The 18,861-nt window shown below is 41.4% G+C and overlaps 1 protein-coding gene and 1 long non-coding RNA gene across 2 annotated transcripts in view; one reads left to right on the plus strand and one right to left on the minus strand.

Annotated features, from left to right (window-relative positions):
- Positions 1-3,279: 3,279 nt before the first annotated feature.
- LOC121197038 (glutamate receptor ionotropic, NMDA 3B-like) overlaps positions 3,280-18,861 on the minus strand; it is a 60,739-nt gene continuing 45,157 nt past the window's right edge. Inside the window, exons 8-12 of the mRNA XM_041060391.1 lie at positions 16,639-16,754; positions 7,304-7,455; positions 5,929-6,093; positions 4,426-4,493; positions 3,280-4,255 (exon numbers count right to left, since the gene is read on the minus strand). Of these exons, the coding sequence (XP_040916325.1) occupies positions 3,280-4,255; positions 4,426-4,493; positions 5,929-6,093; positions 7,304-7,455; positions 16,639-16,754 (1,477 nt within the window). The remainder of the gene's footprint in view (positions 4,256-4,425; positions 4,494-5,928; positions 6,094-7,303; positions 7,456-16,638; positions 16,755-18,861) is intronic.
- LOC121197041 overlaps positions 15,326-18,861 on the plus strand; it is a 135,288-nt gene continuing 131,752 nt past the window's right edge. The window contains exon 1 of the long non-coding RNA XR_005896218.1: positions 15,326-15,425. This is a non-coding gene — a long non-coding RNA (uncharacterized LOC121197041). The remainder of the gene's footprint in view (positions 15,426-18,861) is intronic.

An 18,861-nucleotide genomic window follows, 5' to 3' on the forward strand; every position in this document is an offset into this window, starting at 1 on the left:
TAACAGGTGTGGGGAGGTGTGTCCAGAGGGAAATTAATATCTAATCTTAAAATCTAAGCTACAGAATTCTACATAAATTTGGACACCACCACAAAACCAGATAAAAAATAAAAATTACGGGAATGCCGAAATGAAACACACCTCCCACTATTTATGTCCTCTACCAGGACATTTCATGTTCCTTTAAGAATCTGCAAATGATTAACTAGGACTCACCACCTCACACCTGCCATTTGTTATCAATTAAAGATCACCCACTATGAAAGCTAGTGCTGAGACAGATGCTCTGTTTTGCACTCTTGATGAACTGAGAGTTTGAAATGGCTATACTCCTGCACGTTTGTCCTAGATGCACTTTAAACTGTACTTAATATTTTCTGAAAACAACTTTCTCAAAGGCCGTTTTGGTATTTTTAATGCCAGTGTGAATTTCCAAGTAGTGTTTAATGTATCTAATGAAATTAGAGGATTTAATGGATTTTAAATGGGTTTGATTTGGCTCAGATCAAAAATGACTCAGCCAGTACAATGGTTCACTTACTTCAATTATCTTAGGCCAAAGCTTCCTGCTGTCCTTTCTAAAAAATAATTACTTTCAATATATGAGAAATAATGCAAGTATGTAAGTATATAAATGTTTATTTCAAAACATGAGAATGATCATTTATGATAAAATTCAATAATATGCTGATACAATTTTTATAAGGGGTAAATTTAAAAGTATTTCTTTAAATATCCAGTACCACAAGCTCTTTCTCAATAAAGACCTAAAATGTTTTTTTTCCTCCATAGACACCATGGCATGTGAACACAATCACGTCACACCACAGCAAAGTTTGAAACGTTTAAATGTACATCAGTACCATCATAAAAGCCTGAAGTTTTCTTTAAGTGATATCAGTGTCTGTACCTCAGACCTGCGGGCCTGTGAAATCCCCAACACCTGTTAAAAGTGTTGAGATTCGCAAGACTGAGTATCTCAGTAGCGTTAGGTGACATTGGATTGTATGGTGCTGGAGTGATTTCATAAAGGCCTTATTTCCCCAGGTCCTCTCACGCTGCATCAGAACAACAGGACAAAATGCAGCTTCCATCGGTCACAGTTCCTTTGTAAGTCAATTGCTTAAATTCATTTAATTGAGATTTTTGCTGTAACAAAACCTCGATCAATAAACGCTCCAGTGTCCATAGCCGCGGGAAGCAGTGATGCAGCTCCCTCTGGTGGTTGACTGAATAACTAAGAGTCTCAACGCAGACTATGAAGCTACACGCCTCCATCTTTCCAAACGGACAGGAAGCATGAAACTTGCTTTCCATTTTAGTAGAAAGCGAATGATTAATAATTATAGGAAAAACAAAAACAACATGAGGTCTCACTTATTGGAGCTCACTCATATCTGCAAGGAGCTAGTAAACTGTAAGCTTCCTTATTGTGTGAATTCATGCACAATACAGTCACTGAGTGCAAAATTATTGCCTGACTCATGATGAATTACATCAGTCATGAATTTGGTGAACAAATTCATTCAAATCGATGTTCACTGGCCAGAGCCACAGTCCAAGCAGATATACATTTGTATTGAGCTGTTTGGGATTTGGGTTGATCAGATAATTAAAAGTTCCTTTAAATGTCTTTGAGACTGTAATTTTGTTCTGTAGTTATGCCTGTCTCCATACAAACATAATGTTAGACCATTAAAATATAATTAACTGTCTGTAGTACATATAAAGTACCACCCTCCTTCAAATGATGTCACCCACAACAACTACAGCATTTTGGAAAATGGAAACAATTTTGAACACCGACACGCAAATACACAACAATCACCCATGCTGCTGCAGCTAGTGATGCACACATTAAAAATTCAGATTCCAAGTAATGGGATGGGTCAGCCATGTTTCCACTAAAAACATACAGAAGAGGCTACTGCAGTGAATTAGTATTGCACTTCCATAACGTTGGGTCCTCACGAGAGACACTGTATAAAAAATGGTCAAAACTGAAGCAGCAGATGCTGAATATCCTGACTTTTAGTGTCTAGCATGGGTCAAAGTCCAAAAATAATGGATCCTGCATTTCCCAGTAGCATTTCATTATTAGACTCTCTCTGGCCCTCACACCCTCAGCCTTAATGCAGACTTTCTGTTATAAAGTTGTGCAGTGGCAAACCCTCATGCTGTCATCAGAGGTTATTTTCTTAGACCTACACTTTCTTTCAGAGCCACAGAGGGCATTATAAAAGTGCTTTCACGGGCTGATTTATCCTCCTTATGATGTGTATTTGGGTATAACCGGCCTTTTTCCACTAACATGTATTCTCAAAAAAGGTCCTGTCAAGTCCTGCCCCAGCATCCTTTTTCAAGTGGAACCCATCAAATCACTGAAGAAAATTACCATCTCAAAGCGTCTGTTTGGGAATGGCTCAGTTTGCAAGACACCTTCTCAATTTTGGCACATTTTAGGAAGAGAGCAGGGTGGGGACAACACATGAGGATACAAGGTATAAAAACACAAAAGGCTTTTTAAAACATTTCATGGGATCCCTAAGTAGATTGCTTAAGGACTGTCTCACTCTTCAGTTTTCTTTTATCATTCACATTTTTGGGAAATTATTATTTAAAATATAATTATTTTTTTTTGCATCTTTATCTCCTACTGCTGGCTCTCAGTTACCATGGATGTTGCATGTTAAGTGCATTTTCAGATAGTTTTGTCTGCTGTTTTTTCACATTGGGCTAACCTTAATTTTCTGTGCTCTTGTGGAGGATGTCTATGTGCTTGTAGGCCTCTTCAGCCAGTGGAACAGGACACATTTTTTATTCAGCGGATAGGCTTCAGTTTGTGAGTGGGAAGAAAAAAAAACTGTTGCTGATGGTTCCTCAAGTGAGCCTCCGGTCTCCGCAATAACCACTGATTTTAACATTAAGCTATTCGACTTTGTCTAATCTGTTCTTGTGAAAGTATTGTGGGTTATTACTGGGATCATTTTTGCTTTTCAATTACATTAAACATCTCATTTATGATTTCATGGATGATGCAGACATGTTCTCAGCACTCAAGCTGTAGTTAAAGGTTTTTAGTTGTATATATTAAAATAATTTTGATTGTGAAAATTATTAGGTTATAGTAAGTAATGGTGTCAGTTAACATATTGTAATTTTTCAGCAAGCATCCCCCCAAACTTAACCCATTCCAACAGCCATCTTCCCGCGGCTATGCAAGTACCAACTGCACTAGTCCCTCTGCTATCTTGTACATCAGGGGCTTCAGAGAGACAATCAAGTCCCACTGCTTACGCTTGATTGGTTGGCTTTTGTCCTCTCCAAAGTGTTCAGAGTGCGTGATAGGTTAGCCTTCTGCCTGTCCAGGCTAGAAGTGTTTCGTGATTGGACAGTTACATTTCCAGCACCTGGTTGGTTGACTTGACTTCGCTCCAGGCTGGTGGAAGTGCGTGAGTGGACAGTCCTTTCTCCCGTCAAAGTATTAACATGACGTAATTGGTTGGCTCGGCCTCTGTCCAAACTGTTGACTGTGTTTAACTGGCTGCTTCTCCCATGCTCCAGAGTCCCAGGCCCACATGACTGGTTAGCCCTCCCTGTCTGTTGATTATTCAGGGTTTGCAGCTGGCTGGTCCTGTCTCTCTCAGGGAGTTTTGGCTGAGTGGAGCTACTTCTGTCTGTGTTAATAGTTTGTATCCTCTGTCTGTCCCTTTCCCTCTCCAGACTGGTATCCCTGCGCACAAGTCCACTCCTCTCTCGCTCCAGGCTGCTCTGGATCTCTGCTCTCCTGGCGAGAGCTTCTCTCAGCTGGGTGCGGAATATCTCTATCTTCCCCTGCAGCTCCTGGAGCTCCCCCTCCCACAGGCTGGTCTGAGCAGCTCTGCTCCCCAGGGGAGAGAGCACCAGGCCTGTGGAAGCAAGTGCAGAGACAGGCCCCCCGTTGGCGTGGAGGCTTATCTGTGGTGGGGAGCTAAAACTCCCCAGGCTGCCCAGCCCCAACCCTCCAAGGCCGAGCCCAGGACGTCCAACCATCCCAGGCCTGCCGCGTACTGAGGCAGTGTGTGTGCGCAGGCGGTAGCTGTGGAGGGTCTCAAGGTCAAAGTGCACACGTTTCTCCTTGGGCTCATGGGATGGTGAGGAGTTGTTGGTGTCTCCAGCTGTAGTGGAAGCAGGGAGGGATGTGGGAGGAGATGGGGGAGGAGGCTGATGCTGTTTCCTGTGTAGGGTGCAGTTGTCTGAGATACAAGAGGAGGGGCTAGTGAAAGAGAGGAAGATCACAGCAAAGGGTATATATCCAGTGAGATACTCTGTACAGCAGTATAAAGATACATTTTCATAAACAATAAATTATTACAATTACAGTTTATCCTGGCTATTACAAAAAGAATATGACAAGGGTGACAATGCACAAGTAAACTTCATTACTTTTGGTCGAGGCCGGTCAGCTCCTTCCCCACGTCCTCATATGTGGCGTGGAGGGCTCTGTGAATTTTCTGCAAGAAGAGAAGAAAAGAAAAAAAAATCATTAGAGAATGACAGATTAGCAATGTGAAATTTGTCATCAGTTCATCAGCTCTGAAATATATCAGCCGAGATGATGAATTTAAATTTCTAAGAATCATTATTCTACCCAGTTGTACAGAACATCTGTGACAACTATTCCTCACAAATCCTGCTGTGCTGCTGCTTTGAATAATTTAATCAAACGATTGTAATTCAGTGAGAGACACCATCCTGCTTGAAATTTACAGGAGGTTAATGTATCAGTTGCTTGAGCCCTTTTTGATTTGGGTACCCAAGTGCTTAGGCTAGACTGAACAAAAAAAAACACATCTTAAAGCCAAGTTATCAGGTATCACTAAAGTTTTAATTTTTCCTGGTGTTCATATATGTCTGAAGATGTCCAGGTGAAACTGAGACGTTCACTCTAGATAAGGATTGTCTTGAGGGACTAACTCAGATGTCATCCTGTCAGACAGCTGAGCTGATTTTGTGATGAATGCTACAGGCTGCCCGGGAGTGCTTGCCCTTTTAGAGAGATGTAGCAAACAAATGAGAGCAGCCTTGATATTCATACTGCTCATTCCATTATTCACTCAAAATTACTACCACTGCCACTTCGGTAATAGCTAGAGTTTCATAAACAACAAAATATGACCTTTAAATTCCCAATTTGTGGCTCCTCTGGCATATGTTGTCATAAAGACACTCATTCTCTGACAGTTCAATTGGAAAATAAACCTCTGCACATTTTATATTATCATTTACTTTGTGTGATTTTGTTATAAAACAATAGATTTAAAATGTTCTAATGAAGAGGTACATTTAATGAGCTGTATGAGATGTTTACAGCTCAGCTGCCTCAGAATAGAAACAACAAATGCACAATGTGTGGCCATGAACCAATTAATAAAGCAATTTCAATGGGAACCCTTTATTAAGTCTTTACTAAATTAACTAATTAATTTAAAGTGTTAAGTTAATTTATAGAGCACAATTAAAACCCAAATTAGTTAACTAACAAAGTACTTCATTAGCATTAATTGGTACATTTAGGTTAAAGTTAAATTAAATCTATCCTTTAAAACATGATATGATTCTATAAAGAAAATATTATTTTTGACTGTTATTATGATTTTCCAACAGTAGAGGGCGTAGGTTACCTGCAAGAAAAGAGTTAACTCCAGAGGGTGAGGACATCTCACCAACAGCAGCATGGTTATGTGTGTAACTGTGCTTGTGTGTGTGTCTCTGGGCATGCACATACACCTGTGAATACCGTGAAGGTTGCTGTAACTGTGCATCTTTTTTCTGTGTGTGTGTGTGTGTGTTTGTGTGTGCTTGAGTGAATGAGATCATTAGCAAGCGTGTGAGTGCGAGTGCGTGTGTGTGTGTATGTCAGCACGCAAACAGTTTGTGTTTACTTACCTGGCTGGTGTGCAGCCAGTACTGCATTGTGTTCGTACGCCGGAGGCGAGGGATGACCAGGTGATAAAAGGTGTGTTCACCTGCCAAAGTCAGCAAGGCTCCACCCACACCCATACACAGCAGCACAAACAGGCCTGAAAAATGCTGGATCCCCATCTGTAGAGTCTAAGGAGGCGGCGACAGAAAGAGAAAAAGATAGAGAGAGAGAGGGGGAGAGAGAGAGAGAGAGAGAGAGAGGTTGGGGGAGTGACACGGATTAGAGGACAGAGAAGAAAATACAGAGATTGATGATTTGTATTTACATAATTACCATTTAGGCCACTTTTTATGAATATCCAATTGATATTCTGCTGTTGTATATCTAGCTTGGCTGTGTAAGCCCATGACAATAGAAATAAAGAAAGGAGAGGGCACCAGCGTAAAAGACATGTTTGGGAAGAAAAGGATGTGAAGAAGCAAGGGAGGAGAGAGAACGGGCCCAAAGAGCTGAGGGAGGAGCAGAACTGAGAGTGATGGAGAGAGAAACAGCAGTTAGCAGGAAGATGGTAAAAAGAGACAATTAATTAAAGACCAGTTTGTTCTCATTTGGTTTGCCCACGTCCTTCCTGACACAGTGTCTATCTTTTACGAGGCTTTCACGGGCCTGAAGGAAGTAGAAGAGGCAGTGGCGAGCTTTTCCAGTGCTCTCTAATCATGTTTCCTCCATCCGGCTCATTTCTGCACTCCGCCTCTGATGGCAATTAGCCCCAAGCTGACTCGACAAATTCATCAGTGACAACACTGACCTCCTTTTGCTCCCAATCCAGAGGGCAAGATCGCACCGATGCCCGCATTGTTCAGAGTAGCCCACTCTCCAGGCTTCAAATGGGATGAACAGTAATAACTTCTTGATGTAGGGTGAAGTTAAGGTTTTCTTTTCATTGGGGGAACCTATGACTGCGTAATTGCGTTTGTTGCTATTATACGATTCAACTTTGAAGTCTGATTTAAAAGGGATGGCCAAAGGGATTTGAAAATTCTCCCTATTCACAAACAAGAGATACAGATACAGCATGTTCTGTCTGGAGATCCCCACTTATTTAAAAAGAGTGGAAAAGGAAAAGGGAGAGCAAGAAATGATAGTGCTCTTTTGTAGCATACACAAGACACAAATAAGCACTGACACGCAGACAGTACGTGCCTGTAACTCTGGTTTAGGTCGGTAAATAGGTTTGTGTCTATGTGATTGTATGTCTTTGTCTGTGTGTGTATGTGACTGTCTGGCAGGCAATTCTGTCCGTGTCCCAAAGGGAGACTCATTTATAGAAGTACAGCGGCAAGAAGCCTTTGCTCTACACACACAATACACGAGCACACTCTCCGGCCAATAACTTACCTCCGTGACTGCAAAGACTCGCTTTCCGCAGGGCACCACCTTATACCATTTGTCATGTAGCATGTCCATGAAGCCGTCAGACTTGTAGCGACTCACAAACTCTGACACATTACGGGTTAGAGGAGAGCCCTGGGGTAGGCCTATACCGTAGCCTGAAAGATGAGACACACAGATGTAAATACATACGCCATAGGTAACAGAGCTGACAGCAACAGCCATGCTTGAGGAAGCCATGCTAGTGTCTAAGTTGGTGTTTTTGTGTAGGAAACTGTAGTTTGCCAAAGGGTAGATGCCCTCTGGAAAAAAAAAGAGATTTATAGGTTTACAGGCTTCAGTAGGAATCAGAATCCAGCATGTTTTCACAAAGTATAGTGCAGATACAGTACAAATACACTGCCCTGGGTCTTTTCTGGTACAGTATTTGTGTAGGGAAACAAAACACTAAACCACTAAACATGGTGAAGGTGCCCCCTGTGGTATAAAATTCATACTGTAGTGAATCAAATCCTGATATTGAGTAATCTGTTCCTCCATTTAACACACACGCACGCACATATACTGCTACTGTCTGAGAAGCTGCCCACTACATAACAGCAGAAAAATGTAATGCCAACAGCACTCTGCCATGACACCACGGGAGAGACATATTAGACTAGACACTGAACTCCGATCAATAGTAGCGTGTGGCCTTTCATGAGTTTCATGCAAAGGTGCAGCAGGTAGGGCAGGAGGGGTGAGAGACAAACTTGTGGGATCATGAATTTGAACATCAGTGGCGTCTGTGGATTATGATGCAGACGTTGTCAGACTAGGTGAGAGGAGGCAAAACAATTTCAGACATGCCAGCCTTTCTGTAGGAGCCTTGTGAGGCATCCTAAATGTACACTCGGTTTGTTTTCCACCATGCAACATAACATGAAAAAGCAAAAAGACATGCCTGATGACTCATTTCTGTACCCTCTGCCCGCCATCCGTCGCATCAGCCCATTTTTTGGTTAATATCAAGTAGTCTGATCCCTGCTTAAGGGCTGGAGTGGGATCAAATCTGACTCCACTCTCTAGACTCCCTTTAGCAGATAGGGTGCAAATATGCTCATATTTTACCTGACTGTGCTCCTTACAGGCAGTTACATTTTCTTTGGTTGCAGTTTCACAGCTATGCTCAGCCTGTGCTGATTTATTATTGTGTTGTAAATCACTTATGTAAAACACTATGTGGGAGGGGATGGTCCAACAGCACTCCCTGGACCTTTGGATCTGCCGTGAGGAGTAACTCAAGATTTAGATGAAGAAATGTCAAAGTCATGCTTGTTTAAATGTTATGAAGCCTTCTATAAAGAAGACTTTCACTCTTTTCTCATTTGTCCATCATATCCCCTTGTCTTGTCACCCCAATTTGTCTTTTTTTTTTCTCTTTCCTGTGGGCTTGATCATTCTCATTTTGTTAGACTTCAGCTCTGTTGGAGTTTTCAAGACAGGGTCCCATGGAGCTTGCCCGAAGAATTTTAAGAGGCACATGACACTTCATACTACCTGTAATATACATTTTTTTTACTGGCAGATTTATGACACATACCTTGAGGGAAAAAAATCTGAGAATACTGTCCTTTTCTAGCTATTCAATCGCCATGCGTTTGTCACCATGCTTCCAGAATCCATACAAATAACCCACGCAGCCTAAAAAATAATTGGACCTTCAACATCTCCCCTTACCCTGACCTCATCACCAGAGCCGTCAGTTGCAAAACACTTATCATGGTCTATGACGCAGATCATCCACTCCACGCTCACCTCACACTCATCCCCTCCGGTTACAGATATAAGACCCAGTTTTGTAGCAAGGCCAAACAAAGGGCAGTTTCACTACATTTGCATGTGAACTTGATAAGATGCTGATGTTACAGCTCTTTTGTGGATCTTGTCCTTGTTTTGACAGTGTTCCTTTGTATTTGCTGTTCAGGTGGAGTGTTTTGTTTTTTGTTGCAGGTGGCATTATAGCAGCTTCCTGGCTGCCCTTGTAACTCCTTCCTTTTCACAGTCAGGGCTGTGAAAAGGAAACAAGTAACAAGGAATGTTAAGAGGCATTGTTTAGTAGTATATGTAAGCACAACAGCTTGATTATTTCCTTTTTGAGAGAAGTTTCTCCACAAAATATCAGAGAGAAACATACCCTTTGCTCCACTGCATGCAATTGACAGTGACAATTGTTGGTTGCATTGCTGAGTGATGGTTTACATGGAAAACATATGATGTGCTCAGAAAATGTTCTGCACAGTTAGAGTTAAAACTTGCAGGTGTCACAGATATGGATTTAATAGCTTCAGAATATTTTAATCATGCAGAAAGTAATGCAAATTATTATTATAGTACATTAAATATTCATCTGTGCTTGATCTGTAAAAAAAAAAGTTTCATCAGCACGAGTCGTATTGCCTTGAATTTCCTTATTTCCCCCTTGTTAAAGGTAAAACACCAGCAGCGTGTGGAGTAATGAGACCAGACACAGCAATAAAATAAACTATAGTTACGACAGTAAAATTATATAACTAATATTTTTAATTAAGAAACAGATTTAATACTTTTTTTCCCCCCACCACTGTTCATTGCTTTAATTTCAGCAGTGGCACGTTCATCTGTCATTGCAAAAGCTGAAAGCCAAAGAGGAACGCTGCTCTGCCCAGCCCAGACTTTGACACAGCATCTGTTTTGCATTACAGCCCACATTTCTGCAGGTACAAAACAAACGCAATCTGTCCCTCAGCTCGGAATCAAAAGACCCTCGCTGAAATTTATTGCCATACAAGACCTCCCGGAGTTGTTTGTTTCATTTCATCTGTACTGCAGTCAGAGACACGCCATGCCAGCAGCATTTGTGTGTGTGTGTGTGCTGGCTGTCAAGGTGTTTGAGCCTGATGGGGGTTGGGGACAGAAACAGAATAGGGAAGGTTCACGTAACTGTCACACTCTGCTTCCTACATGACAAAGACTGTCTAAGCTTTCCTCCCTTCCTTCTTACCCTCCCCTCTCCCCTCATTTTCAACCCCTGTTCCTTTCCCTCGGTCCTCTCTCTCATCCTTCCTCTTTCTGAGTCCGAGGTCATTTCTCTCCCACCATTGCCGCCAGTCTCTTCCCCAGTTAGTCCGCTCCTTATCTCTGTTATCCTTTCACTTTCATTCAATTTCTGCCTCACTCCATTCCTCTCTTAATCTCTCGGCTCCTCTCCCGAGTCCATTGCTTTGTCTCAGTATATGTCTCTGTCTTCTTGCTTTTTTTTTTTCAGCAGACAGACAGTATATTTCTGTCATCAGCCTATCTCTGTCCGCATTTCTTTAGAGCACTCAGTCAAACGGTGAAATACAAGTGGGCAGCCACTTGTCATTTGTTTTGATTCTTTCCTCCAGACATCCACATATTCCATCACAAGCCGCAAGTCCCGGAGCTGTCATTCAAATCCCCCGCACACCTACTCACTCACAGACACACCCGTGCACATCAAGTTTCGTCACATAACACCTCATAGGTTTGCTAAAATTTTACTACCTTATTTTTAAAGAGATCAAAAGTATAACTGCAAGCAAGGTTGATATGATCTTTCATAACTTTCAAATTATTGTCAATGCTTTCATAATCAAACAATGCGGCCAGTACTGTTGTATCTGTCCCTTGGATTTCTGTCGATGAAGTCTGACTTTCTATAAGTAGCATTCTTTTGTTCTTCTAATAACCACTGCTGAAAATATAAAACACATAACTGTCTGTGTGCTAGAGGATGTTTGTCCCACTTTACTGGCTGTGTAGTTCAAAGGCAGCGCATGTTATAGCTTCACTGATGGAGAAGGATTATGTGGTATGTTTCAGGGCTGGATGACAGGACTTAACATCAGTATCAAGATAAATGATCAGATTTAGCTTAAACTCTGAATGTAACAGTAATGTTTTTATACATCAGTGCACCTTTTACCTCTTACATATTAGTATGTATGACCAGTTACTGGGCTGTTAACTGTTTTGGTTGAATTGGTATGTAAATACATACAATTACTATTAAAGGGCTATGGATTAATGGAATCCATACTTTTATGTGCACAACTAACAATTGTTTCAAATAATTAATCTTCCAATTATTCTCTTATTATTTTCTTTTTAATGGGTTGATCAATAAAGTGTCCAAAACTGGTTAAAAAAATGTCCTCTACAAGTTTATTATCACATAAGATGAAAAAAGTTATGGCAAATACTCACAATAATGAAGCTGTAAGTAGGAAAAGTTTGAAATGCGGGGAATTTTTGCTTGAATAATGGCTTAAAATTATTAATCACTTATCAAAACATCTGCTGATGTCTGCCAATCAACTGATCGTTTCAGCTCTACATGATTTGTTTTACTTTTTTCATATGTGACGTGTGTGTTTTTTATAAATGGTGCTACCTTGCTTTGGAATTAAACTCTCATACCCACATTTCCACACACACTCACACACGCACATCAACAGAAGCACAAGCAGACAAAGGCAACTGTACGTCATTCCTGCCAGATGTAAGTTGCCCTACAAACAACAATCTCACCCCAGCAACAAAATCTTCTGGCAGCCTCATTTTGATCTTCCAGTCCCGCTTGACTGAGCTTGTGTAGTTCACTTATGCACACAGGGACACACGCATTCACACATGCATTCAAGCCGCCCCCCCCCTCACATACACACACAAACAAACAAGCAGCGAGTGGCTGCGTGTTCAGTGGCAATATTATTAATGGGGTGTGTCTAGGCTGTCGTAAACATCTCCCAACAGCACTCAGTGGAAACAGACGCACAGCAACACCCCCGCATCTCTCTCCACTTAAGCAGCCTGAAGATTTCAGCAGAGCACCTTGCCTGCAGCGACTCCACAGTCCCAATTCCTCCGTCTCTCTGTATCTCCTGACCACAAACCGCTCTATAAATCCTGCCTGCATCCTCACATGGACCAAATAACATTTCCTCTCTTTCTTTCCTCCCTCCTTTCTCTTTCCCTGTCTTTTCTCCCCCTCCCTCCCTCCATCTGCTTGGGGTGAAGGTTTGTCTTGATTAGGGGACTCTGTTGGCTGCCTCTTTTATCACTAGCTGTGCAGAAAGGCGCTGGCAGTGGGCAAATGAAAACCCTCTATCTCCTTCTTGTGCTCAACTCCCACCTCACTCACCCCCTACACTGGCCCTCCCTTTCTTTACCTTTGTTGTTCTTTCTCTTACTTACTTTTTTCATCTCATATTCTGTATTCTCTTTTTTTCCCTCCTGTGTTTTTCCTCTTTCACATTTCCTGCCTGGGCTATTTCCTGCTCTCTCTTCCTCTACCTTATTAAGGCTTATTGAGTTATTCACTCCCATCCCATTCGTCCTAACACAGCCTGTGGAGGCAAATAGCTACTAAAGGCAGTGTAGATTGTTCGCCTGCCTTTTCATGTAGACAATGAATCAAGCAGTCATCAAACTGACCCACTCTACATACCAATGGGACCTGCTTTTTCATCCTCAGTTGTGAGAAATGCCAGAGCAAAGTCTCTTGGCTCATTTTGTCTCATACAGTCAAGAAAGCAGTGGATAATCTCCAGTGAACAAGAGTTGTACAGTGAGTAGGGAATGTGGGAGTGGGGTCTTTCTGAGGCTAAGATTTGAGTGACAGAGAGTTGGTATCAAAGTTAGTGTTTGGTCCCATGTGGCACCCTTACTAGTATCTATTTACTGTCTGTATATCTGTGTGTCTCAGTGATATGAGGAGAGGAGAAAAGGCTGAATTGAAACAAATACACAAGGAGGTGCACACACGTGTACGTGCATACACATAAACACATCAGTGGGCAGGCATGAGCACACACACTAACTCTATACCAAAAAAAAAAAAAAGAAAAGCTTGGGTTAGAGGTCAAATGTTTGATATTTGAGGTCACTCACTATAAATACTTACAGATTTAGTAGAGCGCGCTGAGCGGTGTTTTGGGAGATCGGATACATCTGTCAGAATGTGCGGACGAGAATTTTGTACCGACCGTCCGTCGGTCTAAAAACCGTCTGTGACTCCGCCCTGTTCAGCGTCAACATCAGTGGCGGTTTTTGGCACGGGCGAACCGGACAGCCGCCCGGGGCGGCATCACATGGGGGGCGGCACAACCACGTGAAAAGAAAATCATCTGCGCCGCTAAGCTGTTTTCTATTATCTATCATATTACTGTGTGGGAAACTGGCCAATTCGCGCCGTCCCCATCTCCCGGCATGCACCACCAGCATATGCATGTAGAAACGGCACCCTGACTCAAGGTGGTAGTTAGGTTGAAGGAGTTTGGGAGTCGTCCGTAGTGCTGGTCTTCTAACACTCGAGACTCCGACACATGCGCGGTAGCGCATGAGGCAGTTGTATTGAACCACTGTACCAACGTGTGGTTTGGTCACTGACTTTTGAAGCACTTGAGTGACGTTCGAAGCAGGTGAGTGCTTCAGACAGTCATAACAAGAGAAACCCTCGTTAAATAATTTTTAAAATAAGACGAAATAATTTTTTAAAATAAGAATAGCTGTTCTGAGGAGACCTACCGGTAAACAAGTGTTCACGGAGGAGACACAAACAGTAACCTCTAAGAAAAAACAAAATGTTTCATTTGCTTTTTTGTTGTGTTTTTTAAAAGCCGTAGGATCAAGCTGATAAATTCGTATTCCTACCACGAGTCATCTTGCCGGTGTAGTCCGATCCCTATGTACCGACGTTACTTTCTCACTTGCACATTTATACCTTTCTCTGTTTTTATTTTTCTTTGATGCACCCTAAACAACAAATGCTTTGTCATGAGACGCCTTAGAATCTACAACATTGCATACTGACCCTTTGATATGATAACAACTTCTACTATTACTATTATTACTGTCATCACTGCTGCAACCAGCTCTAATAATGCAAAGCAGTAATGTATTATTCTGGCTATCATAGTTATGCAAGGCAATTATTTTATCTAAAACATGATTCATTACAAGCGATTCCTCATTAGCCTTTAACCATAATAATAATAATTAGTCTTCTAACCAAAGTATCCATACCTCAGAACAGAATGAAATAAGACCTAATTGACTCACTGCCTTATTGACTAACAAACAGAAGCAATACTTTAGTGGTGTAGGTTGCAATTATGTTCACCTGTGTAACAGGTTATTATGGTTTTGTTGCTGAATTCCACCGTTCCGGTTGTGGCTATGTGAGTCTACGTTTACCTCCACCTGCTTGTTTCGATCAAGATACGCATGCGCGTGCGTGACTGCGTGACGGTTGCATTCAGCGTAACTACGTAGGCACGCTCACGTGAGCGCGGGTTAAAGGCGTCTTTGGACGTAGAGCAGGTAAGCCGCATAAGGTGTGTGTGCGAAAAATATTTGTTTTAGACTTGCTCTTGGTGTATGAATTGTGTGTTACGATGTCGCCTTGTTTCATATTAACTTCGCTACGTGTTTGGTGAAGATGTGTTCGCACTATACTCACTTCAAGATGAGTTTTGCGTACCGGTATGAGCGGGCTAATATTTTTGTGTAGCCGTTTAGCTAGCTTAAAAGTTCGCCGTGTTTTCCCACCGTTTGCACTGAATATCTTTACTTTTCTTACTGTTGTAGTTAAGGGAGCTGCTTTTGGACCCGAGGACACACACACACAGCCCATAGTTTTTGCGTCTTCGGAATATATAATAGGTACGGAAAGGTGGATGTGCAAGTGTGCTTTGACCGTTCCTATTTATGTGCAGTCTGGGGACTTGGCCATGTTTTTTTAGTCACATGCAAGTGTAAAAGTTTTTCTTTCACAACAACTGATGTGTATTAAAGTAATTCAAAGTGCATGGGTCAGCTGGCATTTTAATCATTTTCCATTTTTGTTTAAAATTTAATGAATATATTAATGTCATGTTAATTGTTGTTGAGATGAATAGGAAGGGAAGGGGCTAGCTTTGGACCTGAGGTCACACACAGAGCTCACATTTTGTGTCTTTTGAATATCTAACAGGTATTGTGATCTGCATGTGAGGTGCCAGTAAAGAGCATTGACCCGGTGTTGTCTCCTGACCCATCATTTGAACTGCAACACACAAGCACAGCGACACGTTGGCTACATCTGGTAAGTTACGGCTTTCATGTCATTGCTTGCAGTATATTGTGTTTTTAGCCAGCACATACAGGACAGCATGTTTCACTACATACAACATATATTTTTTGGTAATATTTTAGATCTTCTTTGTTGTGAAACAAGCTGTAACACAAGTTGTAAAAGGTGTAGAAGGAGAATGAGGTGAAAGAAATGAAACAGTGGAAAATTCAGCCTTTTTAAGCGTGACAGCAGTGTAAAATGTTTGTGGCAAGCTTCTTGGCTCTACTTTGCAGTTTTTCCTTGCTTGAAATGGTTCGTATGGTGATTTTAGTCTGAAAAAATATCCTCCATTTTAAAGTCTTAGAGGAAAACAATTTCCTTCAATAATAAACCAGAACATAGACAAAAATCTATGCTCATACACATGCATGTATGTTAACAGCCCCCAAAAATTCATGTAGCATTGTACAAGAACTCAAATATGATAACCCACTGAGTGGGTCATTAGCTGTGTTTCTTTTTTCTTTCTTTCTTTTTTGTTTGCTTCGGCTGTCAGTGAATTTGTCTGTGCTTCATTACTGTCTTGTAGTTAGTCCAACCTGTGAGCATTAAGTCCATAGTGTTCTAACTGGGCATTGTTGTTAATAATAGATGGCTGAGCACTTTTACCCTGCAGCATGTAGCAAGTTCACAGTGAATCACTGTGTTATTCTGCCAGTCGTGTAGCTAACTACAGTATCTGATCTCCTTTCCGAAAGTGTGTGAGTGTGTGTGAGTGTGTATGTCTGTCTTGCATGGAAGACAGAGGCTGTGGACTTTCAGAGTGTATGTCATGTCTGCGCAGATACACTATTTCAAAGTGTGTGAATGCACACACAATTGAAAGTGTGTAAGTGTATGAGCCATTGTTAGTGTGTGTGCTTGATCCCATTAAGAGGACATCTTCAAATTCAAGTCAAGCTCAATCTATTTTAGGATATACAGATTTGGTTTTAAGGTTGAGAATGTAGTTATATTTGGCTTAAGCTTAGGGTAAAAGGGGTTAAACATATAGTGGTTTGGGATAACTGTGTTACCAAGTTCTTAAGGTAGGAGGGGAAAGAAAAAGGAAATAAAGAGACAGAGTAGACAGTATATAAAAACAAGGACACAGAATGTAAAAGCCACAAAACATAATGTTGTAAGGGAATGAATGTAAGTCAATACGGTGTCTTCAAAATTGCGTCTGTGGCTGTGTGTGCACCTTCGATAGCGAACGGCTTCCCCACAGTGAGCAGTTTGCAGTCTGCGTCGATAGAGACCTCAAAGTCCAGCAGGGCTTTGTCCATGATGAAAGCATCCAGGGCAGGAGGATCTGTCCTTCACCACCAACACACACACAAACACAAATACACACATCACAAGAGTAAGAGAGAAGCATTAATTAAAGACAATTAACCTCAAGCCTCTCAACACCTGCTAATGATAATTTACTTTACCAAACATTTTCAGACACCCCAGACCTGTGCAGGAACCCTGTATTTTGGGCTGTCATTCCAGTTTGTCATTTATATAGAGGATGAGATTAACTGCTATCTAATACACTGTGTAAACACATACATCATTACGTAAACCAACAGCCTCTGTGGCGGACTGATAAGGTATTATAAACACTGCCGAAGACTCTCTTACTCCAGCAGTATCGATCCAATTGACTCTAATTGACCCCTAATTATAGACTGTTCCTCTGTGTGCAGCCTCTGCTGCTGACCACGGCTGCCAGAAGATAAGTTCCAGGATACAGAGCACAACACACTGGATTTGATTAATGCACCGACACACAAACAGACCGATAAAGAAGAAAAGATACACTTTTGTTGACACACATGCCTAGACATCCAAATCCAAACACACACAGTGCGTACAAACATATACACGTACATCATATTTAAATGGCAGCCAGATAAGCAAGCTTTAAATGCATGTATTGGTAAAAAAAAATGCACATACACACAGTCAATCTAGAGGGAAAACTAAACCAGAGTGATCAAATTACCTGGAGCTTCTTGTTATTCATGACATTTACTGCTAAACAAAAGGTTGACTTTACAAAGTCTTTGCTGTGCTGGCAAAGCAGGAAAGTCTGTTTTTCTCTGTCTAGACCTGTCAAATACGAGGCACAGAGAGAAGAGAGGACAGAGTTCTTTTGGGACTAAAGAGGGTCGGAAGTTATCTGATGCCTGGCCTTGGAATAAGAGAGGTGTGTGTGTGTGTGTGTATGTTGAGAGTATCAGTGTAGGCATGAAAGTGCAGGTGCGACAGCAAGTTATAAGTCTGTGTTTGGGTATGTGGTTGAGCATGCATTATTTCCTCTGAACGTATACATTTATGTGCAGCTGCATGTGTAGCCCTTGGCGTTCATTCTCCAGGAGAAGGCTTCTGAGTTTTTTTTTTTTTCCCTGTAAGATTTGAGAGCAGTATTGGGGTCAGTAGTTTTGCCAACACAGTATTTTACAGCCTTACTCTGGTTCTCTGCACTGCTGTGACTTCCACTTCTGCCTCGCCGCGCTCGCAAACAAACGCTGCCTTCATCTTCCCTGTTCACATCCTCTTTCTCTGAACAAGCGCTTTGTATCTTCCCGCTTGTATCACTAAGTAAGCACATGCACTATCTCAGCATCTCTGCTGGTGCTCTGTGGAGTAGGCATTGTGTCTGAGAAGCGCTTGTGGTTATACAGTAGCTGTGAGTGTGTTTGCTGTGTGGCGCAGTCTATATGTATCTGTACTTGGATAACCCATGCTTAGCATATTCTTGTCATTCATATAGCACATCTGAATTTCAGTGGTGGAATGTAACTTTCACTTATTTTAGAGGGAAATGTGGTTCTTTTTTACTTCACTGCAACATTCTGACAGGATTAGTCATTAATTACTTTCCTGAGTAAGATTTGCCATAGAAAACATGTTGAGTTTATAAAACGCGATGTATGGTTACAACTCAAACTGTCTTGTAAAATAGCTGAAACTCAGCTTCAGCTCGGCCAACTTCAACAGTACAATGCAACTTACACATAAATGCATCAGTAATAATAATCCAATGATATAAAACTATAATTGTATACAAACACACAGGTACCTTTTTTCTGCATTATGAGTACATTAACGTTTGAAGTACAATGTTCATATAATATTTACGTACTTTGACTTAAATGGCATTTTGTCTTTTTAAATTGCATTATTGCTACTTCTAACAAAAGCAAACTATATTTTCTGACACTGTGGCACCTTTTCCAGATTTCTGATCAGTCTGCCATGTGCACAGGTGTACCCTGTGCTCATGGCATGCACATATCTGAGTTATGTGTGAATGATTAAAAAGAATGAAAGAATTTAGTAATAAAGGATGTATTGATGATCTAGGCAACGCACAAACAATACTGAAAGCCTGGCACTGGCAATGCAAGGATTAATGGCAGTGTTGGTCTTG

The sequence above is a fragment of the Toxotes jaculatrix genome, chromosome 17 (assembly GCF_017976425.1).
Source record: "Toxotes jaculatrix isolate fToxJac2 chromosome 17, fToxJac2.pri, whole genome shotgun sequence".
Classification (NCBI taxonomy): Eukaryota; Metazoa; Chordata; class Actinopteri; family Toxotidae; genus Toxotes; species Toxotes jaculatrix.